At 33.4% G+C, this 27,938-nt stretch overlaps 1 protein-coding gene across 1 annotated transcript in view; it reads left to right on the top strand.

Annotated features, from left to right (window-relative positions):
* LOC125054525 (TNF receptor-associated factor 4) overlaps positions 1-27,938 on the top strand; it is a 63,230-nt gene that overhangs the window by 4,103 nt on the left and 31,189 nt on the right. Inside the window, exon 2 of the mRNA XM_047656485.1 lies at positions 6,220-6,271. Coding sequence (XP_047512441.1) covers positions 6,220-6,271 — 52 coding nt within the window. The remainder of the gene's footprint in view (positions 1-6,219; positions 6,272-27,938) is intronic.

The following is a 27,938-nucleotide window of genomic DNA, read 5'->3' as shown; positions in this document are numbered from 1 at the left end:
TTAAACATTTTTTCCACTCGTTGTTGGTCTTCTTACGGCTCAAGTGTTATTAAGATTGATTCATTATTTGAATTTCGGTAATTGGCACGTTTATTGTGTTATGGTGTATACTGTATATTGCTACAATCGTATTAGGATCTTGGCTTTTAATATTTAGGCCCAGTGAGAATGACAATACATATATGGAACGTAGGTATTTTGTATCAAAACTCTACAAAATTGGTTTAACAATTAATTTAATTTTTGATTTTATATAGAACAAGCAAACGGGTAGGAGGTTCAGCTCATGCTAAGTGAGACCTCACCCATGGACACTCTCAATACCAGAGGGCTCGCGAGTGCGTTGCTGGCCTTTTAAGAATTGGTACACTTTTTTCTTGAGCTAGTCGAATTGGTTCGGAAATACTTCAGTAGGCAGCTGGTTCCACATAGTGGTGGTTCGCAGCAGAAACTGCCTTAAAAAACGCTTGGTTTCGAAACAGCGCACATCGAGGTTATACGGGTGGAACATATACATGTATATAATATTACGGGTGGGTTTCGTATTCTGCTTCGTCGTCCGATGGGGAAACTCAGCTGCAGTATTAATCCGAACAAATTATCTGAACACGTTCTCCGTGGTAAATGCGGTAGAAGATGCAGAGTGACAAACAAATAGACAATGTAGGCTGAATAGCTGAAGGTACAAGCGTAAGAGTGCATGAGAAAGTTGATATACTATTACAAAATTGTACAGCATGACTGGCTAGGTTTTCACCTTTAAATAGCTAATGAATGCAATACTATCGGTATAACAGGCTTTAACAAATGTCCACCTTACTCAAATATATTCCCAGGTACGAATAGGTATCAAATACACAACAGGAGCGGTGGATTAAATATCGCTGTAATCAGAGCTTTTGATGATCAAACATATCTAATTAATTACAAGTATAAATCCAAAGCTAAGCATGTCTATTTGATAGTGTGAATACAATTAGTATGATTAAAATGCGAGTATTTTTTGTATACAAAATGTTTTGTTTGTCCTTATTACAAAACGCGTTTTAAAATTACTGATTGTTGCCATGGTTACGGTTTCCAACATGGTAACCATGGTGACAAATACTGTACTAGCTTTAAACATGAGAATACGGTGAAAGTTTTGAGTTTATTTGTTATCTCTGGAAGTATTGAACCTATTTGAATAACTTCGAGTAGAAAAGTACATTTATTACAAAGGCGATCTTTCTATTAATATTTGTGTTCTTCTCATGTTTATAAAAATAATGTTTTGCAGCGGCTGTCAGTTTTTTTTATAGTGAGATGCGGCCTATATTTAAGAGCCGCTTACATTCTATAATATCTAATATATAAAATTCTTGTGTCACAGTTTTCGTTGCCTCCGAAACGGCTTGACCGATTTTAATGAAATTTTTTCTGCTTATCCGGTATCTATGAGAATCGGCCAACATCTATTTTTCATCCCCCTAAATGTTAGGGGTTCTCCACCCCTAAAATTTTTATTTTATTTTTTAGACAAAATTTTTAATTTCTATTTTTTTATGATACAACATACAAAAATACATATAATCCTCAATTTTCACCCTTCTACGATCAACCCCTATTTTTTTATTATAAATGATATACATGACAAAACGACGTTTGCTCGGTCAGCTAGTATAATATAGATTTAATAATTAACAGAGTGTATATGGACATCAAGAGCAATGTTGACCTAGTGGCTTCAGCATGCGACTCTCATACTTGAGGTCGTAGGTTCGATCCCCGGCTATACATCAATGGACTTTCTTTCTATGTGCGCATTTAACATTTGCTCGAATGGTAAAGAAAAACATCGCGAGGAAACCGACATGTCTTAGACCCAAAAAGTCGACGGCGTGTGTCAGGCACAGGAGGCTGATCACCTACTTGCCTATTAGATGTAAAAATGATCATAAAACATATTAAAAAATCTGAGGAGAAGACCTAAAGAGGTTGTAGCACCACTGTTTATTTTTTATATTGACACCATTTGTAACACCGTAATTGGTTCATCACACTTGTACATATTCATTTTCTTACATAACGGTACAAATTACATTGTAATTGACGACTTTACATATTTTACGAGTTTTTCATGTCATAATAGTATTATTATGTTAATTATATTCCCTGTTTTCGCTGAACGTTATGACAGACATTCCTGAGTTAATCGTCTGATAATTTTATATTATATTTGAAACGGGCGATTAGTTTATTAATTATTTTTCGTATTTCCTATGAAATTATAAATTTATTGTTATAAAAGACTTGCGTGCGTTTTGTTACTGAAGAACTTTTAACGTTATATTATTTGTTTCTTCATCCCACAAATTAAGCTATTAAATACAAATTAGTGATTATAAAAAATATATTTATATATAATCTAATTACATATTTTATTTAATTTACTTTTCAATTCTTATCAACACGCCTGAGTGCATGAGTGAGTGTGTAGGTGCAAATGTGTGAGTGAGCGAGTCAGTGAGTGAATGAAAAAAGTGTGTAACTACATACTAGGTCTCAAAAGCATTTCTAACACTGCGCAAGTTATGCTCAGAAGCCAGTCCTTTAGTGGTATATTTACATTGTAGACGGTGAGCGGATATAACTGTGTAACTAAGCTAGATTTTGGCTTGCCTTTACTACCAATAATCAGCCTTCTGCGCCTAACACGTAACCCAATTTTGGGTTATGATGTCGATTTAGAGTCGAGACTTGACTGACATGACTTAATGTCCTAGATGTGGCTTAGGGCGGCCACAGTGAGTCTCCACCGCGTTCAGTCTTGAGCCTTGTATTTCCCCTCGCTCCACATCTCTCCGGCTCTCTTTTCCTCGTCTGCACGACGCCAGGTTTGCTTGAGATAGCCACGCTTCCGCTTTCCCTGCGGGTTCCAATCAAGCGCCAGCTTGGGGATATAATTGCGTCACTTGATCTGCTGGATTTCTCGGCAGCGCTCCAAATGTTCCTCTACAAGAACACAGAGTCGAGACTAGGGGTGAACTATAAACCTCTTGGTAACATCCAATACATTTTTGACAGAGTTCCCAGAAGTCTCGTCTTGAACCTTACTCTAAGATAAGTCGGAACCCTCACGTGTCACTGTACGAATGCTATAGATACCGGCAAACTTTTCGAGCATTAAACAAGGGAGTTTGCGCATCTGGGACACAAACCTCAACTGATTTACCAATCACGCGATCGACACGTCACTCTCCCGCCCGCCGCCCTCCCAGTGATACCTAAAAATCGCTTCGGCGCAGGCAAGGACATTTGTTCAAGATGTTTGCCGGTATCTGTACATGGAAAGACAAACTCTATTGACACACACATACACCGCCAGGTTTAACGCACCTATCCTCAGATGAAACGCAGTCATAGTAAACAGCAGTATCCCTTGTATCTTTAATCATGCTAATAATCAATAGTCGATACAAGACAAAGATACAGATAGCGTGACATTTAAGAGAATACACAAACGGAACGGCATATATTTTCCGGTTTACAACATTCTTCAAATACATTCAGTCAATGACCATATACTTAGAATTCTAAGTGTGTCACGAATATCATGAGAAAATATCGACATTACTCACAATTATTGGATGACTAGTAAAGCAGGTGTTGATAAATGCGTAAAATAGCACAATTCAGGATGTTTGTATTGTCTCGAAACTCCCCAAAGGGGCAATGGGCAGATAAAGATAATATACAAAGATACTAGCTGCCCCCGCGAACTTCGTTTCTGCTTAATGTGATTTTACTTAGCCTACCTTTTTAGAATATACCAACATGGAACATTTTGCTATGCTACCCCAGAGACTGTTCGGTTTTCTGGAGTGACAACTTTTTAGGTTTTTCTGTGAATTTTTCACTATTTAAACCTCAGAGTTCAAGTTATAAGTTCTTAACTAACAAATAAAAATAGAGGTTGATCGTATTCGCTGTATCATAATAAAAACAAAAAAAAATTTTTTTGGAGTGGAAACCTCTTATCCTTAAGGGGATTGAAAGATAGATAGAACCGATTTTCAGATTTACTGAATATGCATAAAAATTTCATAAGAATCGGTCGAACCGTTTTGGAGGAGTATGGGATCGAACATTGTGACACGAGAATTTTGAGTATTAGATTGTATTGGCGGCAAGCAAGCTGTTTTGAACTGCTTCTTAACTTAACTAAAATTCAGAATCGAGTCTTCACGAGAACTACGAATGCAGGCTAACTTCAATACATTTTTGGTTTTTCAACGATGTTTTTGAGAACAATAAAAAAATCAGTGGCCGTACAACCTTTTTAGGTCTGGGCCTCAGATTTCTGTATCTGTTTCATAATCATTTGTCAATCTAATAGACAAGTAGGTGATCAGCCTCCTGTGCCTGACACACGCCGTCGACTGTTTGGGTCTAAAGCTAACAGGTTTTTACCCATATTTTCTTACACCGTTCGAGCGAAAGTTAAATGCGTACATAGAAAGAAAGTCCATTGGTGCACATACGCGGATCGAACCTACGACCTCAGGGATGAGAGTCACACACTGAAGCCACTAGGCTACCACTCCTCTCCTACTTTCTTAACTCTCAACCTATTATTAACCATATCTTGTCATGTTTAATGATTTTTAAATTGATACGTAGGAAAAATTCAAAGCTATTCGAGGAACGTTGTATGATTATAAATATAGGGGTCTATCTATCTCTGTAATTTTAATAATGCGTGTTCACCTAAGCGGGACAAATTGCACACAAATTACATTAGACAGATAAAATCTTCGCGAACCGAGTGATTTAATGATGCGTTTAATAAAGCTTGTAGATCTTATAGATAATTCGAACTAACAATCCAATTTAATTGACTTTTATTACTGGTATATTATAAGACAAATGTTTACTTCACTTTCCAACGACCAGAGGAAAGTAAAACATATTTGTGTCAAATATTTGTCTGAGTATAAAGTTTTTACGCGTCCTTCTGGAGACGCTATTCATTTTTTCATAATAAATATTTGAAAGACGATTTGAACAGCGTTTAACGCTTTGGTAAACTTACTCATGTGGTAAAATTATTATTATTAAAGCTTTATTGATCCATACAACATTTAGTTAGTTTACATTCCTTAATATTAGTATTAGTTAAGTTAGTATGAGTGTTAAACAAAATTTAAGTTAGATTTATTTTAAACTTTTTAGTGCTCTAGTTTTTGTATGGCCCCTTTTAGAGTAAAAGCCTCCTCCATATTTTTCCATTTCTCTTTGTCTTGAGCAACTTTCATCCAGTTTTCCCCCGCTAGTTCTACAATATCATCTGTCCATCCTTTGTCGTCCTATACATCTCTTTCCAGTAGGTCCAGTCAATTTCGTTGTTTCTAGTGTCCATCTTTTATCCCGCGCTCTAGCAATATGACCTGCCCATTTCCATTTTAGCCTTAGAGCTTGTTCAAATTAGCAGTCTATTATTCTAATTCTTATTTCGAATATGTCGATTTGCATCAAACAGTTTCACGTAATGTGAGGAAAATTATTGTTTAGCGATAAGATGCGGGTTTTTATTGCGATGATCTCGTTTCCGAGCCAGTGTTTTGCTTAATAATCGGTATAATCGATGCGATCAAGCGCATCCGACGTTGATTTATCGATATCTAGATCGCCTGGCCGCTGATTTGCGAGTGTCAAATGCAATTAATTTTTTAATAACATTCAATTATTAATTAATAGCAGTTGTTATTTTATGTAGTTTATTTTTCACTCGTTTTATGTCTATTTATTTCGTACTCCTACAGCTAACGTAAATTACATTTAACAAAAAACAATTAGGTATACTAAAGATTTAAAGGTTGGCTATACCAAAGATGGCATACATAATATATACAAAAAGGTTCAAAGAATCAAAAGAGAAAGGAAAAAAACTATAAAAAGAATTAAATACATTTAACTAAGTAACACATAATTCGGCTGTCTTGTGTGAAAGTTAGGGTATATACCTACGTGAGTATGTGGGGTGTGCTTAAAACTAAGTTATGTTATATACGAGATACCTAGATTGCAATGGCGAAAGATACTTGCGGAGGCTAAGGTCCATAAGGGGCTGTACAGCCATTCATGTTGATGATGATAGACTTTACATGCGCGACGTTCTTTGCTTTTTATGTATATTTTTTTTAGTTACCTTAATAACAACTGTCTTGTTTGTTTCAGCGAGGGCCTTTTTACGAGTCCAGTGAATGCATCTCCTGTCGATTACGCGAAGGTATGAATATTTTAATGTTATGTACTACACATAATGTAACAAAGGAACTAGTTTATTTAATATTTAATAAATCCTTCTTACAGCCAAGTAGAATCCTAAATTACTTAAACACTTAAGGGTCCTTTTTAAAATAATTCTAATAAAACAATACTTAGTTATTATATTACTGTTAAAACATTACAAATAACCAAACAAATAAAAAATATTTTTTTCGTATTATACATGTAGATGGCGCTGAAGTACAATAACCATAGTTTGTACGATCGAGTCTGCGTGTGGCCCTAACCACAAATATAAAGTGGTTTATGCAGCTGCCGCTAGATGGCATTGTTTTTAATAGTCTTTACTACACTGTAAAACATACATTTAATGGCTCGTTAAATGTATAATAGTTTTTTAGGGTTATTTTTATTTTAAAGGGCACTTAGCAATGTTCTATCCAAATATTAATTCGGAAGTTTGTTTTTTGAACACCCACAAGATATATAGCTGTATTATTTATTATTATAATATTATACATATTTAACTAGCACTCCCCCGCGGTTCCACTCGCGTAGATACCGATCTTGTGGTAGTGGAAAGTCTACTAAGTCGGACTATAGATATATTTTTGTTATCATAAAAGTTTTATTTTACTTCGTTTTCTTAGTTTTTAATTACTTCTTTGCTTCGATTCCATTTTGCTAGGGATCCCTTTTTTGAGACTGTAATATAGTCTATGTCAGTAAGTTAAGATGCAGCTTTCTAATGGTGAAATAATTTTTTAAATCGGTCTAGTACTTTTTGTGTGAAAACATTACAAAGATACATGCAAAAACACAAATGTTTCCTCTTTATAATATAAGTATAGATAAGTAGATCTAGCGATCTAATTACTTCGAACTAATCATGTAGTCATTCTTAAAAAAAAAATTGAGAAATATTTCACCACGTCATATGCGCAGATTACACGTGAATCAAATAGCCTTCAAAGACCTTCACGCGCACAATTACCAAAAATCTGATCATCCACGCTTTGCACCCGTAACGCACAGCCAATCGGTGATTATCTCCATTAACCAATAGTTAGTTTAATGTAGTCTTTTGGCACGCAACGTGTCAGTCACCTCGGGCACAAGCGTCCTTGCAATGCTAACTTGTTCAACAATTTAGTACCGGTTTTGAGTGTCGCTAGATCAAGTCAGCTGCACATTGTCATAATACGATGTAAACTTGTAATTCTTTTGTATTAGTTATATTTAACATTTTCTAAGTTTTAACATTGTTTTTTTAGTATACTTGAATAACTAAATCAGTGGCTACAACCTTTTTAAATCTGGGCATCAGATTTTTGTATCTGTTTCATGATCATCAGCTTCCTGTGCCTAATACATGCCGTCGACTTTTTGGGTCTAAGGCAAGCCGGTTTCCTCACGATGTTTTCCTTCACCGTTCGAGCTAATCTTTTAGACAGAAGTCTATGTGCGCATAGAAAATTAGATGAAGTAAAAAAATATCCATTGATCGAGGAACGAACCTACGACCTCAGGGTAGACTCTCATAGTCGGACGCTGAACCCACTAGGCCTACACTGCTTAAGCTTTTTGTATACTTACGTGTTTTTATTATTGTACAGGGACACTACAAATGACACTCTAATTTCCGCCTTTTGAATAATACTTTTATTGAACGATATACGTATATAGAGACATACATCCACATACAGACTTTACATAATTGTTAATATAATTTAGTTGTAGTCCCTAAAAGTATTGTTTAAATTCTTTTTGATATATTTTTTTAGTATTTGTTAAATAATGCCTCCAATACATTACGTAAGTAAAACTACTTATAATATCATACATTTCTTTTCCAAAATATTAATTTTGAGTCTGTGTATAAATATTAAATTGTAGTCTTACGCTCTCCTAGTCAGAATTTTAGTAACATATAACGCATGACTCTTTTCTCCTCTAACAAAAAGAGTTTTATCCTTAAAATCTTATAAAGTGATTATTATTTGTGTTGACTCTGTGACTCTATTTATATGTGTTTGTGAACTGCTTCTTGAGTCTAAGAATAATGTAAGAGAAATTTACATGGTGAGTTTATATTGGCGAGCCCGTGTGTCATATAATCACTTATAATACCACACGAGCTTCAAAATTATCGGGTATTTCCCGATAGGTTCGTTGCAAACAATTAATATAGTCGTCATGACGACTATAAGTCGTCATGACGACTATATTTGTTTGCAGGGAACCTTGAGGGAAATGCCCGATAATTTTGAAGCTCGTGTGGTATTCGGGGGATTATTTTTCCGACCCAAATGTCGGCCAATAGAATTGCACCATGAGACGAAATGTACAGTTAACAAATAAGAATTTCATAATGAATAAAACAACTACTTAATACTTTTCTTGAAGCAACGACCAGAGAAAATTTTCACAAAAAATTGTCAGTATAATACCATGTAGGTTGTACCACGTGACGTCGAATGGTGCAATTCTATTGGCCGATATTTGGGTCGGAAAAATAATCATGTTAGTTGTGTGCAGTGAGGCGTAAAGTGGGAACTTGATAGACTAATGTTATAGGCTACTGAATCGTTTCACTTATCAAAGTAGTGAGATCTGTATCCTGGTGATATCCAATTCTATAATTGTCCAGTTTGGTAGGCACTAATTGTGCTTTAATTACATAAAACATTATTAAGTAACATACTAAGCAACGTACTTAGTGCATTTGGGTTTCGAGACAATCTACTACTATTTGGTAAGTTTGTTAGTACTCACCAAAAAGTAGTATGTATTTTTCGGTCACGTGTTGCGCCATGACCTCTACTACCTTCTTCAATTAATTAATGGCAAATCCATAAACGGCGTGTTGGTTGAAGGAAAAATCATGGCCACGAAACGTTAGAAAGTAGACGGGTATTGCGATAAATTGTAATAAAAAGAAGTAACACATTTACTTTAGTCCGCAGAAGCCTAAAATGGCCTGATATCTAATGTAGAACTACTAGACAAATACCACCTGTAATGTCGGAGTCGTATGTCGGAGTCCAAAAATGGTTTGTGAAATGATGGTCGAAATATCTTTTCACCGCTTCTTTAGAGGAGTTGTTCGGATTAATACCTGCAGCTGAGTTTCATCATCGGACGCCGAGACATTCGAAATAACACCCGTATCACCTCGACGTCCTTCATTTCACAACTGAGCGTTTTCTGAGGAAGTTTTTGCCGCGCCTATACTATATAGAACCAGCTGCCCACTAAAGTATTTCCGAACCAACTCGACTTAGGGCCCTTCAAGAGAAGATCTTACCAACTCTTTAACTGGCAAGGCACTCGCAAGCTCTTTAAGCCAAGCCTAATAAGCACCACGTGATATGGTCTAATGGCTAATTGGTTTGGTCCTCACAATCTACTAGGTGTGGCGAAAATGTAATACCTGCAAATAAAATAGTAGATATATATTTAATTAGTGAATTGAGGTTTCTCACTCATCAAAACGTGTTTATCTTTCCCAAATTCTATGGGAATCTTAGACCTATCTAAGGGTAACTATTATACACAGCACAATAGTAATGTGATACGAAATCCGGCCATTAGAAATTCAAATTCAATGATGTCTAGTTTTTATTTGAACTATTGAACCCTTGTTTTTCAACGGTGCGTGAAATTTTTTAAAATATCTTGTTTCGTAAAAGGGTAAACGTTTTATTGTATAATTATTTCATTGTTTGTTTCGTGTTTTAGGTTTAAATACTTTTGCTTCAGTATATTATTTTTGTAATAAATAACGTATAAAAAATGCATCTAAACGACAGGACTGAAAGATAAAATTATAACTACAAGCGCTACGGTAACTATACCTACTTTTATCTTTTAAGCGTAAGATAATAATAAATAATAGTAAATTTAAGTTAATATTATTAAATTCAATACGAAATAATTAAGTAAATAACAGTAATGTAGGCAAGCGTGTCGCAATCATCATAATACTCCAAAGATTTTTATATCTGCAATGGTTGAGATAATGCTATGTTGGCCTAAGGTTGTATATACGCACCCCGGGAGTTCACCAATGTACCATAGTAAAACATCGTGAGGAAAGCATGCCTTATACCCATAAAGTCGACGGTGTGTATCAGTCATAGAAGCTATATATTTGCGTATTAGAAAAAAAAAACTAACTAAACGGATACAGAAATCCAAGGTCCAGACATAAAAGGCTGTAGCGCCACTATTATATGCTATGATAGCACAAAATATAACCAAAGTTCCTCCCAAATATATGTTTTTTTTTTTTTACTAAACATAATAAAACCTAACCTTCCCAACGCATTACATATATAAATTTTAATGCCATCATTACAAAGGCCATCAGAGGCATCTATTGAAGACAAATGTCATAGAGAGTGCATTCAGTTATAATAGATTGCCCTTAGATCACGAAGGCAAGACAGATGTTATCATATCTCCCAAATATTTGTGGACTGCTCGCTTACACACTGCGCAGCGGATAAATACGGGTGCCCCGGCTCGCCCATGAATATTGTAGATAATATTACCGATGTGGCTGGGACAAACTGTCTCGCGAGATGCGCAACATGAGCTATGTACTATTTATTAAGGAAGATACAAGATGAGGAAAAAATAACAGAAAAAGAAAAGATAATAGATAGAGAAAAAGTCCCTGGACACTATGACAGGGGACCGTTAAAAAAATCACAGGTGTTGCTATACGATTAAGCTATAATTACCGAAGTAATCGGTAATTGTATTTTCTGGCTATACCATTGATATGGCACCTCTAATAATAACAGCAATTATTTAAACATGGTCGATACTTCCGAAAATCTAGCAAATAAAGTCAGTCGGGCAGTTCATATCCAACACCCTACAACACGTGGGTGCATTACTTTACTATTTTGGCATGAATTTCGTTTAGCAATTATTATCACATTAATTTACTGTACAGAAAAACTAAATATTTTAAACACAAAAAAGGTATTTCTATATTAAAGAAGTCGTAAAAACCGTGATTTGTAGTGACGATACACAATTTAAGTTCATTGCACAGTGCGTAAACGTCCTAACACTTAATCTTTTGTTAAATGTTTAAATTAGAGATTAATCTGGCATGAGATAGTTCAGTGACCTCCATTGAAAGGATCCAATTTGACCATATTCACGGTCCCCATAATATTATGGGGTCTTTTTTAATGTAAAGTAGCTGGAAACAATAGAAGACGTGAAAGAACGTGGTTCTAAGGATATTAAAATCAGGGTATTATGAATAAAAGCATTCCAATAGCTTACAGTTTCTCATAAATATTGTTAACGTCAGCGTATGATTGAAATCAATTAATAATATGTATTTATTTCCAAAAGCTTGCCAACGCTCGGCACACTTATACGTTGGTAGATAAGGAAAAAATTCAAGATTTAATGATGATAACAGGCTTTATACAGCAAACACAAAGGAAAAAAATATACCTCGATGATATTACAATTAATTAGGGACTTGACAATCTTTTATAATTAAATCATTAGATTCAGTTTTTATGTGAGTCCTAAGAACTTTTATGGGACATAGACACGTTTACATACAAGAACAATAACCATTTTGTAAGCAAGCTTGTTACTACCCTTCCGGCTGGATAATGATTATTTGACCACGTATTAATCCAGGATATTCAAAGTCAAAGTCAAAAATCATTTATTCATATAGGTAACACAATGTACACTTACGAACGTCAAAAAAGAAATATACATTAAATGCTTCTAATTTTACATGCCAGTTCTCAAGAACGGAAGAGAATAACTGGCAATAAATATTAACCCCTTGTAATGGCATTGTAAATATATAGACGTTTTAGTTCTTAACTAAACAATTTTCTAAGACTAACGGATATAATGAGCCGCAGTAATTATACATTACTAAATGGCTCATAAACATAGAAGACAATACATAATATGTATTATAATAATATACTAAAGCTGCCCACCGATGTATTTCCGAACCAATTCAACTTCAAGAAAATAGCGTAACAATTGTTAAAAGGTCGGCAACGCACGCGAGCTAATGGCAATGTGAGTGTCCAAGGGCGGCGGTAACACTTAACATCACGTGAGCCTCCTGCCCGTTTGCCCCCTGTTATAAACTCTATTATGGTCAGTTGTTCATTACTATAGTTTGAAGAGTTTGTATAACTCAAACTCAAAATATCTTTATTCATGTAGGTAAACAAGTACACTTATGAATTGTCAGAAAGAAGTTAAATTAATTGTAAATTTACATTTACTACCAGTTCGCAAGTCAAGGGCGTAGAGCGGGTAAGAAGTACTGGCAAGAAACTTTCCGCTTTCTTTTAATCGCCAAGTATTGTCAAACATAGAACGGTAAATATGACGAAATATAACACAATTAAAATAGAAGCTAATCTCATGATCTTCATAAACACCGCTATCATGTTTGACCGCGTCCACAAAAGTCACACCGAGCCTTTGTGGCTGTGGTACCGATATGATGCAATGTTTAAACATATTTGGAGATAAAGAACATTAATGACATTACTACTTACATTGTATTTAGCTTTAAGACATTTTATTTCGAACAGTACAATTAAGTTATATTAATAGATCGTAAAAATATCTACTACCTAGTCGGGAAATGACATTTTTCAATCTTGTGTAAGGGATATTTGAACCTTTAAACATAAAAAATCGTACTGGAATCGGAAAGATAAGCTAATAATGATTAGATATAAAGGAAAACGATTTAGTTTTATAATGACTTTGATGTTTTTGTTTTTGATGGATTGCAAGAGATCACTTAATAGCGACTGGGCCGCAATTTTTGCCCATCTAATTATTTTAATTTTCTGGTTATATTGCGCAAGAATTTATGAAATTAATTATGATATCATATGTCTTAATATAACAATATATACAATATACATGTACTTCTTTTTAATTGTAATATGTTGATTTGTTTGTGTTCACCATGATATTTATTCTAAATAGCAATTGTTACGTCACAAGAAATGTAACATTATTTAAATTGCATATTAGATATTTGTTTTTAAATTCTAGATTATTGTCATTTATTTGTATGGTATTATTTCTTTTCTCTTTTATAATTGTAATGTTTCTATTAAATGATGTGCCACTTGTCGAAGTTATACTTCTTTTAGCGCGTTAGGGAAAAATGATGTGAGTAAATTTTTACGATGAGCGCGCACACCGTCACAAAAACCGACACCGTGGAGTGAGCTATAGTCAACATTTTAGTTTTTTATATTGTTAGTGTCGTTTTTTCTACAGACGTAGAATGAAATTTTTGAAAAGATTTTTATCTTGTTTCGCCAAAAAAGTATAACTTCTAACGCGTGTACATAAGTACACACACGTTTTTTGTATGTTGTGTGTTCTTTTTAAAATAAATAAACCCTATAAAAGTTGGTTAACGGCATCATTGTTTCGATTCTTCATAATAAACCATGAAGTACATTAAATCGTTATTTATAAATCTTAGGACATTTATACCTTATACAAATTTTTATTATCATAATTTATTAGTACCCATAAAGATCACTTCACACGAAACAATAACGTATAAGAATGTTACAGTTGAATTCCTCTGTCGGCTTAGCACGGACAGACGAACAAATCGACGTGAATCATCTATAGGTCAAAGTTGTGGTCATTGCGTTACGGTACAACAAAATATATCTGTTACATTGATATGTAGTGTTTCATATGACGAAGCTAACGTTGAACGATGGTTTAATTGCGGTCTCACAGTACGAAGCCGTATTACATAAGATTTCCCAAATTGTGAAATATTATGTAACTTAACTATTTTTATTTGTATTTTTTGTTACTTATTATTATTTTCTGTTTTTGGGATAAAACGATGTATTTTTGAAGTTATACTTCTTTAGGCGCGTTATGAAAAATTGATGAGAGTGAAATTTTACGATGCGCGCGCACCGTGACACAAAATTAACAGAATGATGTTGCCCACGGAAGATGCTACGGCATTGGACATAATTTAAAAACAACATTCGAATAATAATAGAATTTATGTTACACTTAATGTAAGAGAATAATAATAAATATTTATTTATTTTATTTTTCAAATGTAAACTGAACTTTATTGACTCTAATGACACCTTTTCCAGTCTTTGATTATTTAATTGTAATTAATTATTTGCATGCAATCAAAAACTATTTTTAATAATGCCAAAGAAGTATAACTTCTTACGCGCGTACATAAGTACACGCACCCTTTTTTTTAAATTAACTAACTCTGCTGGAACAGCGACCCAAAGAGAGCCTTGGTCCCCGAAACTAAAGTACGCCATCTTTGTCAATGGTGCACTTGAAGATAGAGTAGATCTTTTTCCATCTTTGGACGACCATCAGCGGCCGGTTGGTTACCGAGATAAGCTTTTTTAACACTCCGATCTCCTCACATTCTCTCAACCTTCAATGGTCTTTGGGTTTGCTATTTACTCAGTACATTTATTTATTAATCCGCACTTTCTAATATTTCGCGTAGATGATAAGCCTTTATAAGTAGTTAGATGCTATTAAATTATTATCTTTCATTGATTTACGTACAACGTGCACAGCCATATAGAAGACATCAACGGGATTACATTTGAACCAAATTTAATATAAAGCTCGGATTTGTACAATTTTGGATAACCGATGCTCTGATGGTCGATGCTCAGTGAAACCTATGCGTATTGTGAGTAGTCCTGGGTTGGGAACTCGGTGAAAATAAAATGGTTTCATTGGACAAATAATCCCTCATATTTAATGGTGAAACTTTTTTTTTTATATAAGTCTTTATCTTGCAATCAGTCAGCTAGACTATGAGCAGATGTGTTGAGAGCTGTTAGGCGTTCAGAGCAAAATCTCAATGGAGACTGCTCCTCTCAAATGCGTGCTCCTTCAATGGTGAAACTAATGTATGTTATAAGAAAATTGAATTAGACATATTGAGCCTTAATTCCCCATACAGTCATAATTATGACGAATAGAGCAAGAATGTTATATTATTACTGAATTCTTATGTCAAAAAGCAATACACGCAGTAAGGTGTATCATATGTTCATGTTCCTCACATTTTCCTCACATCAACACTAACTATGCAAAAAACTCAGTTTTGTATCGTGTAGCCAGGACATACAACGACCAATATTTAAGAATTGGCATGTTTAAGATATCGCGGAATATGGTTAAAAGGAGTATTAAGAATATCCATAGCGCAAAATGACCTGCATCATGAGCATACCCCACATACGCACCTTCGCGTACTTACGCTCACTTTTACACCATCACACAACACAGCCAAATTAGGTACCACTTAGTTAAATGTATTCAATATTTTTTTTCTTTGTTTCCTTTTGTAAATTTTTGAAACTTTTTGTAGTTAAATATTATGTAACCTATCTCTGGCTATATTTTCAGTGTAATTGTTTGTTATTATAGTTAATGTAAATTTACAATTTATTTAACTACTTTCTGACAATTCATAAGTGTACTTACCTACATGAATAAAGATATAGTGAGTTTGAGTTTGAGTTATTATATATAATTTTTGTTAATAAATATATTTTCCAAATATGTTAAAGTTGTATATGTCCGAATGATGAAACAAAAATGCTGATAATTTATATATGTATCTATATTGATTACCATCAGTCTAGTAAAGAGAGTTTAGTATTTAAAGAGAATACAAAAAAGAAATGAATGTTTTATTTTCAACACTGTTACAAGATTCATGTGACCTGACGCCTGTCTGCCCCGACTCTAATGAATAATTTACTTGAATTTTGATTTAAACTGATTTGTTCACATCCTACTGACTATATAATCACTAACTTGCTTCAATCTTGATATAATCCGAGAAACATTTCAAAGAAATGGGCCTTTCCTTTACATTATATATCTCTTGTATCTAATTACATTATTATTGCCTACTTAAAACATTAATAACGAGATAATATAATTTCAAAGAGGCCTTAAATATTCTAGACTCTTTTTTTTTATTTTTATTTTTTTTATTAAAGTAATAATAAAAATAATTAAAAATAAATAAAATGAAAATTAAAACAAATTTAAAAAGTTTGGTCCCTGTGGCAGTGTACCTTTAACTAGACTCTTTAGTTCCTCCTAACAACACAAAACATTACAGATTTTTATTATTATTTAAATAGACTGAACTAAACTTACTATAACAAAATGCATCAATTTTCAATACCCTTTGTCTTAATATTGGAGAAGTATTTTATAAATACACTAAAAACTTTTAAACTGCGCAACGGATTTTAATACTGTTTTCATGAATACATATATGAATGTTTATTTAGAATATATACATTCTTATACTCTTGGAAGTTTTATACGTATATATCTCTACATCATATAACTATTACAAATCAGTTTCGGCCGTTTTAGGCAAAAACTTTTTCAGGTTTCAGTGCGAACAAGCCGCGCTAGCCTGCGCTTGTGCTTTTATCTCACTAAACTTAAGAATTCATATATTCTTGTTAATCACAGCAGATTTTATGTTAATAGCCAATATAGATTGAAAATATGTACTGTGAAACAATCAGGGCGGCAAAGGTGGTAGAGATTGCGAGGGAGGCAGCTGCGCGCGCAGCCGGCGCAAGGTGCGACGACGCACGCGCATTCTAGTGCCTTCATACTTGTCTTGATTCATATTTCATGAACTCGTATAGGATAGTCGTTTTGATAGGTGTTCAAATTGTTCAAATTCTAATAACAGCCAGCTCTAAGGTAAGTAGTATTACTTAGAGGAATATATAAGTTACAAAAGTCCAGTGATTACTAGTTCAGTTGCAAAAAATATAAATTTCAAAATTATATTTTTCAGTATTTGACGTGTATTCTAGAAATTCTTGTTTATGTACCAATATTACTTAGTTTTAGTAAATTACTTCCAACTCGTCTTAGTTGTTAATTTTTCTTAATTAATTTTTTGACCGTTCTCTAACAAAACTTAATGCAACGCTTTAATTTAACAAGACATCTCAACTGGTGGACAGACAGACAAAAAACGAAGCGTGGGAAAAGCCAGCGGAACGGATTAGTTGAATTTGGTTACCGCTACACTTGTTTGCAAACAAGTTTAGAGAAATCAGTTGAATACTTCCCATTTCATCTTGATTTTGTTTTTACGCTATACAAATTAATTTTCAATATAATCTTCAATACGACTTAGTTCACTAGCATTCACTTTTGTCTATAGATGCCCTAGCCAACGTGGTTATTGTTTGATGGGAATTCATTTTCCGCCTATAACGTTGGACAGTGGACTTGGCTACCAATTCTATTATTTCGGCATTCTTTCGGATTGTATTTGATATCACTGTACGATCGGAGATCTTTAGGTGAGGCTTACCATTTATATAATTACTTATAAATGGTATATAAATGGTATAAATGGCTAAATAATTAAAAACAGAACAGTGTCTTCTTACAGGACATTAACATTGTCCCTTATTCATTTCCAAGTTTAAAAATCAGCATTATTAAACTTGGAATAATTTGAATTATCGGTACTGTGTCTACTCTTCTATGAAATACATCAAAACTCATACATTATGGTAGCGACATAACCTATTAATTGGAGAGTTTCTGCCAACGTTTGTTTGACGATGTGGGATGTGAAAACATCGTCGTACAAACGACTCCCAACCCAGGAACTTGTATGGATATATGTTTTAAAGTTTTAGGGCAATCCACAATTCTGTCAATTACTTTAAATAGGTATTTAGTTAATAAATTTAATTTGTAAAGTTAGGCAAGTCTTTTACTTAACGGACGTATACACTTATTTATTACATAAGTTATATAATAAATAAGTGTTATATCGAGTTATGTACCATGTCAACAGTCTTGTTTACTTTAACTACTGATATTTATTAAAGATGATCGATCGATGAGATCGATCTCTATAAAAAGTGAAAACTGTTGTGGTCTGGACTCACGGCGGTCGTGGCAAGGTCGGAAGTCTTTGTCTTGACATGTTATAACTTGTACGATCAACCCTCGTCTTGTCTTTATAAACAGGTTTTGGTTATTAACGTTCAACATACATATATAGCATCCGGCAAAAAATGGCCGAGTGTCATTAGATGCGCGAAGTCGCTTTTAGGTTTTATCCAACTACATAATATACAATATATATGCGCGAACTTTCTCGCCCCACGCAAATTTTAAGACGATTTACTTATAAAAATATCAAAATTTATTTGCTATATATGGTTGGTCGTAAGGGGTTTATTTCTCGGACTAAAAATATGTGACAACACACGAAATGTTAATGAAATTTCTTAGTAATTATTAAATACCAAACGTCACCAATGACGTTTAAAAATTAGATTTAAACTGTACCAAAAAATAACGCGCCCCATGATTAATTTCTATTTTATAGAAGTTTGTAAAAGATGCAAATACATTTCGCAATAAATAAACATCTTGATGAATATTTATAAGTTTGAGAGTGGAATGTACGACCTTGCGATAATGTAGTCCTATCGTCCATTTAAATTTTTTACGCAAAGATTAGCAAAAAAAGCGTCTATGTTGAAATTCTAAGCTTTATGCTATTTACAGAATATTATCAAATTTTGTTTTAAAGGTTTTTTTTGATAGTCTCTCACGCCGCTGGCTCTGTGACCCAAAAAGTGTCTTGGCCTCCGAAGTGAGAAACTTCCAGCGCTCCCTCTCCCGTGCCACCTTCCACCAATTGCCTGCTTTCAGCTGTCACAGGTCCACCTCCACTGTGATGATCCAGCGGTACCTAGGCCGACCTACTGGTCTCCGACCACTAAGCGGGTTCCGAAAGCTTCCCTCACCGCCCGATATTAGCCCATGCGCTCAAGGTGCTTCAGCCAAACTAGTCAATAGGGCTTGGCATTTTTTGATAGAGTCAATGTAAAATACTGCCGTAGCGATGCAAACTTGGCTTACGAGACAAGAAAAATCTATCGACGACCATGTTCCTTGCCTCCTGCCAATCGGCTTCTTGGAGCTCCCGCAAATTCCTCTGTACCGCGACTGATCAGCGACGTCAGGCCCAGCCGAAGGCTAGTTGATGTCCCTAGTTCTGCTTTCTTGACATTCCTCTAGAGAAGTCTCTGAAAAACATATGAAATCAATTAGTACTAAGAATATATAGTATAATTGTCTTACTGGCAAACGTATTATAAGCAGCTAAAGAACGTTAGGGCACGCCGTTTTAACATGAATCTTTCTAACATTTCTCTATAGATAACACAAAAGTGAAACCAGGAGTGCAGATTGTACAAAAGATAAACAGTTTTGACAAAGGTGTGACGGAAATCTATGGTGACCAAATTAGTAACACCGATAGGTAGGATTTTATTTGTTTGTTTTGTTGCTTTAAGGAAGCATTGTGGAAGCAAATAATAAATATAATGGGTAATAAAAGTTCTGTTAAAGTTGTAAATTGATTTTGAGTTTAACGGTCCTTTGAATTTGCAATGTAAAAGATAACGTCGCAAGTAACCGTCTTTATTAGTTTTTATTACTGTTTTACCTGTTTTACTACTATAATTTTTGTGTGTCACAATTATTGGTTATTTTTACATTGTAAATAATATATTTGGCTCACAATAATGTCACACTTGGAATAGGGCATAAGACCAAACGAAACGTCTATATTTATTATTAATATAACTTGTATATATGGATAGAACGTAAAGAAATCGTCATCGAGGTCTGGAGCTTTAAATTATTTTACGAATTAAATTAACAATTTTTTTCAGTCGAGTTTTCAATCAATAATTTATTGTGAAACCAAGTAGATTCTTTTTGTATTTAACAAACAAATAAAATTATATAAAAAAAAGTTGTTTACTAGTGTTTACTAGACGAATTTTTATATTTTCCGGTAGTAGCTCTCTCCTAAAGCCGGCCCTGAAAGTAACACAGCATTATTTTTATATACTTATTTAATAACAAAAAATCTAAACTTAAAAAATAATTAATCTAATAAATGGATATATAACAAAGCATCAAATTGGATTGTTTATAAAAGTTAGAGCTCTCAAACTACTTCAACACTCTAAATCACATTACCCTAAAAATAAACAAAACATACCATATTTAATAATAAATATATATCGCAGCCATCTATCTTAATTAGCCGTTCAATGAACAGCCTAGCCTTTTAACTAAACCACTGGCACAGGAACAAACTTTTTAAATTTGTTTTAATTTTCTTTTTATTAATTTTTATTATTATTACTATGTAGATTAATAAAAGTGTAAATATACTGACTACAGATCATTATAAAAATAAAACATTTATTTTTCATTAAGACACGTAAAAGCTAAATTTGCCGTGAAGCCATAAACAAACTAAATAGAAGATGCATCAATACTGATAAATACTTCAAAGTCGCCGATCATCCATGACAATTTCATTACTTAGAAATAGACCTCCAACAGGTTCGGCTGATAGCAGAACATACAAAGTGACAATCAAAGATTTAACTACACACTTTCAGTGGAAATTACTTTACCGCCGTCAGGGTTGTCGCAACCTTGCTTTTAGTGCAGTAAATACCTTGCGGTGATTTAAGTAAATAGAGATATATCACAATAACTTCTTCATTGTACTCTTTGGTTAGTTTTATTGAAATTTGTAAAACGTCATTTCTAACGAAATTATGAAGTCAAAAATGTTGAAGCATGACTTGGCAACTCTAGAAAATTAAATTTTTATCTTAAATGTAATTTTGGCCATGTTGGCTTCAGTGTGCGATTGAAGGGTCTCAGGTTCGATCCATCGGACTTTCTGTCTATGTGCCCATTAAGCTCTCCGATATAAACATAGTAATGTTTTCCTTCACGTACGAAGGAGTGCTGGAAACGGGCAAGCCTTAGACCAAAAAAAGTCGCTGGCGTGTCAGGCGATCATCTACTTGCATATTACAAATAATCTTGGAACAGACACAGAAATCTGAGGACCAGAGCTAAAAGGTTATAGCGCCATTGGTATATAAATGTACTTTTAGTATTGAATAAAGTATGTCAATCTTCCTTTTTTTATTTTGACGTTCGTTCCAATATGATTAAATAAATTTTGATTTTACGTAAATATTTTGTGACTAATGGCAAACTCCGTCAATCAAGCAACCTTACAAATCGAAACTTTTTTCTAACGTTTGATTCTTCAGAAACTATACTTTGGTTGTAAGCTAAGTTTAGGGCGTAGCTTTTACACAATTTTTATAAGGGTAACAGCCCTAACCCAATTTCCTACCCGCTGATAGGGGCGGCTTTAAGAAACAACAAATAAATACAAATTTAACTCACACAATACTCACCTCTATATGTAATAGCACAAAAATGAATTTACTTTGTGTAAGCTTTTAGCCACCTTCAGTGACTAGGCATATAATTTATGCAAAGGCGACTTTAATTCAATACCGAGAAGATTTAAATTCCTTTATAAAACTAGGCGTAAGGAGTCAAGGTGTCAAGCTGTGTCTTACCAGGTTAATAGATAAACCACCTGCGTTGACTAATTACGCTTATAGTGCAATAAAAGACTTTAAAGTAATGCAGGAAGGCTGAAAATAGCTTACAGTAAACAAAGATAAGCAAAATTGTTGACAAGACAAAACAAGTGCCGACGTACTGTTGCGAAAGAAAACAATAAATCACGACTTCTTATTTTAGGGTACTTTTAGCGGTACTTTCAGTTAAATCATTAAAAAAAGAGAATTCTCGGATTGCACTTTATTAGTATCAAATTTATTATTAGAGTATTTTCGGATACAAAAATAAACAAATGCTTTACAACTCCTGATGGCATGAAATCAAGGCAAGGGAATTTCTATGTAGGTATGTAATGTTAGTTACACCAACTGCCAGTATGCATGTACATAACTCAGAGTCATTTAATTGAGTTAACTTAAACCTTATTTCTTGATTAAGTTCTTTATCACCCACTGCTTCGGGAATTCGATTATTATAATTTATTTTTTATAGTGCAGGAGGCTCACCTGATATTAAGTGATATGCCCATGGACACTCTCAATCTCAGAGGGCTTGCGAGTGCGTTTCCGGCCTTTTAAGAATTGGTACGCTCTTTTCTTGAAGACCCTAAGTCGAATTGGTTCGGAAACACTTCAGTTGGCAGCTGGTCCCACATATTGGTGCTGCGCGGCAATAACTGCCTTAAAAACGCACAGTTGTGGAACGACGGACTTATTACGGACGAACGACGGACGGTATTCTGCTTCGACGATGTAGAAACTCAGCAGGTATTTTTCCGAAAAACTCCTCTGAACAGTTTCCATTGTAAATGCGGTGGAAGATGCAGAGTGACCCCACATCTCTACGCAATGCCAAGAGTTTGTAACTGAGTTGCACGGTTCTTTAGATATATGTACTTATATTTATTTATCTACAACAGAGATGACTGACTGGAGGAAATCGCTATCTTAAATATTAAAAACTTTTATAGTCAAATCTATGTACAATATTATATAGATACTTTTAGTAGATACAGACTAGTAGTCTGAGAATTGAGTTTCTAACTTGCCAACAATCCTGGATGAGAACAAATATGTATCTATTAACGTTTTAAAAGGCAATAAAACATACTCCACATTCTTAATAGATTTGGTCGTGTTTGCACACGCGTGGTCACATTCTTGCCCAAATTGAAATGAGTCATAAAGATACCGCCCAAGAATTGTGGCGTTTACAATGATGTTTGTATAGAGACTTTATTTGATTGATATACTTTCGAAAGTCGACAGTTTCAGGAATATACTTTAAGGGCGTGGTCCTGATTCTGAGATTTTATGGTAACTAAAAGAAGTATTTGTATATTGCAGTTTGATGTGCTTAGGTATATATTTGTCGTGCGTTATAAGCTTCTATTAGTTAAAGAAAGCTTTTTTTACTACTGTTTATTGACAACGTGACCAGAGCGAAAAGGAAAAAACTATATAACTAAATAAGCATTATAGTACATACATACTATGCTGATGATATGATTAAAATTGTGTTTTCTATGTAATGCATTTTATTCGAAGTTCGACTATAAATTACAGAGAATTATTATTGATATTATATTAATATATATCATTAATGATAAAAATATTAAAAAATTGTTGGACAGGTAAATATTTTGAGAAATACACCATTTGATGACTCATAAAAAATTCGTTACGGCCTTGATAAAAAGCCTACATCCTAGAGCCATTGACCAGTGGCCTCTGGGTGTGAGCAGCTGATGATAATTGTCAATGTAACGGCTAGACAGGACCGGATTGGTGAGGTCAGTATAGATTTATTAACGGTCGGTTTCAAAACATTTTAGGGCAAGTCGTAACATTTGTATTAAAGGTGTAATTGGTGTGCATATGGCCTATGCTATCAATTCTTTTAATTGTTAACCAGAATCAATAGAATTACTTGACGGTATTCAAAAGGTGAATTGTCTTAAATGTATTACGGAAAAGATGATAAATGTTCGGGCAATACAATTTTTCGTGTGATTCGGGACTTTAAATGGTTTTTAAAATTGTATAAAAAATAATCCATTCAATTGATAAGAATTCCCTCAATTTATGATAATGTTTATTACATTTAGCGCTAAAGACTAGTTGCTATATATATCAAAAGTACCTATAATGTATTTTGTGTGCCTTGAACAGGATAAAAGTTGATCAGACACGCATGAACATTTCAATGACTAAAAATAATTGGTAATTAGTGGAAATAAATTATTTTTATTTAAGCCTATATTATTATAGATTATAATATCCGGTCTATTATTTATTTTTGATAAGTCTTTTGTGGAAAGATAAATAACTCATTTGCTAATGGATATTAATCACTAAGTAAGAATTACTATAGAAGACTTATCTAAGGACTGGTTTAAATTGCCTTCTCATACATGTTTTATTTATTTATTTACAGCCTTATATCAGAAATACAAAATAAATACATTATAACTATTGTTTTTCTTAATCTACGATAATACTGATTCTGTGTGCCTACATGTTCTCATACATGTACATAGTTTCTATTCGGAACTCTAGTATGATTTCCAACAATCGCCTTAGGCGGGATGCGGTAACTGCAGAGCCTTATCCGCTTATGAGCGATAAAAACCTAACTTTACTTCAAGAGAAAATTTAAACTAAGAGACACAGTACAACTAGAGTAGCTTTTTATATTATATAGTTAGTTATATCCAATGTAATTAAATATGATTATTTCCGATAAAATTCTCATGCAATATTATTGATTGAATATCAACATCATGTCTGTAAGGTAAATTTTTGTTATCCACAGATTACACAAGTTAACATAGTATCCATACATATTATGTAAACATGTGTAATCTGTAAACTGGACAATAGATTAGGAAACGACTTGCTATTTTTATCAGGTCATGGGGCCAGATCTTGCGATTTTTAAACTAAATTCAAACTTTTATGGCAATTTAACTGATGTACGAAATCACTTTTGAAATGGTTTCATTATCCGATATCATCATTATGATATACAGATAGATACATCTAACAAAAGAATACGTCACCATATGTTACTGGTCTTATCTTTGGTCCAATTAGGTGTTATTTAGACGGGCTGGTCTCGGGTGGTCCGTCCATATTGTAATGGGTTTAAATGTTCGCCACCGGGACGACCCCTGTCAATTTAACTGACAGTATTGTCCTGTAATGTGGTTCTATACGTTTTATAATTTGTAAGATTGTTAAATTAAATGTGTTATGTTGCTTTGAAATATAAATGATAAGGAATATTTGAAATATTTTTGTTTGATTCTTTTTGAATTGTAGAAGAAATTTTAGAAGAATTGTCTCCGTCCAAACCACCACCATTAAAAATTTCAAATCAATATAAATTTGACGAAACTTTCGATTTAAAAGTTAGCGACTCCTGCTAATTTCTTTATAAATTTAAAATAAATATAAATTTGACGAAACTTTCGATTTAAAAGTTTGCTACTCCTGTTTAATTTCTTTATAAAGTAATTGTTGATTAGTGAGTGTTCTATATTACCAACGTCAAATTCAATACACCAGTTATGTAGACGACGTTGTATTAATTTTAAGTCAACAACACATTTTGGAATGTCGTTCAGACCATCTTGCCATAGCTTTTCCTTTTTCAGAACAGTACTTGAAATGTCAATATTACTGTAAGAGAGGTATCTATGAGGAAAAGAATAATGTGACTTCGACTAACGTTTTAAAATTACAATAACAAAATCAATCAAAAAATTAAAATAACATTTAGTCATTATAAGTGTTATACGGTAATAATAAAATGCTAAATTTACATTCACTGCTAATTCTTGGATTAAGGGCATAGAGCGATCGTGAAGAACTGGCAATAAACTCTCCTTTTTTTCTTGCCAATTTTTTTTTCAAATATGTTGGAGATTCTTTTAATTCGGAATATTAATTAAATGGTATATAATAATTTAATGGAATCAAATATTTAATTATTACTAAATCATCTTTAACTTAATTATTATATTCGAATTAACATTTAAAAACAACGAGCGTCTCTAAACGTTTTGTCGTTGAACAAATTAAAAATTTAACTAGTTTTTAGTCTAAATAAACAGAGGAAAGGTCAAGATAACGTAAGTTAACTGTAATATAAAGTTCTCTAATGTTATAATTACGTCAGTTAAAAGTCGTGGGACCAATTGTTGCATTCCTTAGCTTTTTATTGTGTGAATTGTGTACACATCCCTTTGACTTCACAAAGCATATTATCTACGATAAAAATAATGATGTTACTACGATAAACAAAGAAAATAAATGAAAGTGTATGTATACAATTTAAAAAATACAAATACATATTTAATAACAATTTGACGGCTCATTAGTCTAGTGGTTACCCCTTACTGCAAATCCATGGGTCCCGGGTTCGATCCCTGGCTGAGACAAACATCAATGTGATGAGCATTTGGTGTTGTGCTTAGGTCTTGGGTGTTTAAATATGTATTTATATGTCTATCTATCTATAATATGTATGTATATCCGTTGCTTAGTACCCATAACACAAGCTTCACCAGCTTAGCATGGGACTAGGTCAATTGGTGTGAATTGTCCAATCATAAATAAATAAAATAACCATAGGTATAATAAAGCGTTGCTCTATCCGTTTGTCTGACCAAATTAGGACAATTATGGGTCTCAACAACAAGCAGAGGATAACTGTGTAAAGGCAGCAAGACGTATCGGTTAGGGTTTTTCAAAAGAGGATGAGAGAAGCCAAAGCTTTATATCGATTCAAGTACATATATAGTTATTTTTAAGAAATAACAATAATTAACCCTCAGTGTGTTTATCTCGTGATATAATCTATTCACTCGTCTATAATAATACGATAGAATTCGGTTAGGTTACGAAAGCATTGAGTAAAGCAATTTTATAAATATCCATTTTAAACGAAGGTGATAAAACTGGCATCATTTCCAAATAAAATTGGCAGATCGAGCTAAATCGCTGTGCACATCTGTCGATATATTGTTTGGTGGCAGCTGTGGTACCGCCATTGTCTATGGATCATTCATTAGTCTGTGTTTCAAGTTAGTTATTTTGAAGTATGTACTATAATTAAAGCTTTAGGTTAGAGTTTTGGCTCGTTACCTTATATAAAAAAAAAAATAATGTTTACCTACGAAGGCGCACAGCTGTATAATAAACTACCCGCAGATATAAAAAATATTACTTCTATTAATTCATTCAAATCGAGGCTAAGTGAATATGTTAAAGAAAATTACTTTTAAATTCATTTCTTATTACTTACTTATTACTTACTTTTAATTCATATTTCTTTGTATACTTTTATTTTTAAATTTATTGCATGTACTATTGTTATATTTTATTGTGATTATTTTAAGAACGACTACAATGTTACGTTATCTAGAGTATTATTCTCATGTAAGTGACATCTTTTGTCTTTTTTGAGAAATAAAGTCTTTAAACCTAATTTGTCTTGTCCTCACACCTAATATTATGAAAATCTGTCTTTATTAAAATAATCATTTTAAAAATTATAAGAACAAAGCAACAATCTTTCAAAAATGGAACTCACATTCTGTATAGAACACGCTTACAATACCTACACGTTAAAAATTCCTAAACCAATTTACTAATGTCAACGTTCCAAAAAAAGTAACAGCTTGTCGATGATTGCAGGCGGGAAAGCATTTACGTATGCTTGGCTGTCAAATGAATTAGGCGAGTAATGCCCTAACCGTATTGTCAGCGGGTATAATTAGCGTTCGGACGTTGTCTAATAACCCCATGATAAATGAAATTACTTACGATTGTTACTTATCATTGTTAAAAGTTCTACCTCTATACCTGAGCTTTTCTCTTTGAATTAATTAAATATCGTAAATTTATATTTTTAAGACTATCAACAAAATCTACAACATCGGTATGTTGTAGATTTTGTTGTCAAGAACGATTAGAAGATACTTTGAGCAATGATGTTTTAGTAAAATTTATTGCGCAACTTTGAGCAGGCAAATTACATCTTGAAGCGAATCTTAGTATTTTTGAAGTAATATTGTGCAATAAATGTCTCAGAGTTCGAAA

Source organism: Pieris napi, chromosome 12 (genome assembly GCF_905475465.1).
Source record: "Pieris napi chromosome 12, ilPieNapi1.2, whole genome shotgun sequence".
Lineage (NCBI taxonomy): Eukaryota > Metazoa > Arthropoda > Insecta > Lepidoptera > Pieridae > Pieris > Pieris napi.
This window is presented reverse-complemented; position numbering and strand designations above follow the sequence as displayed.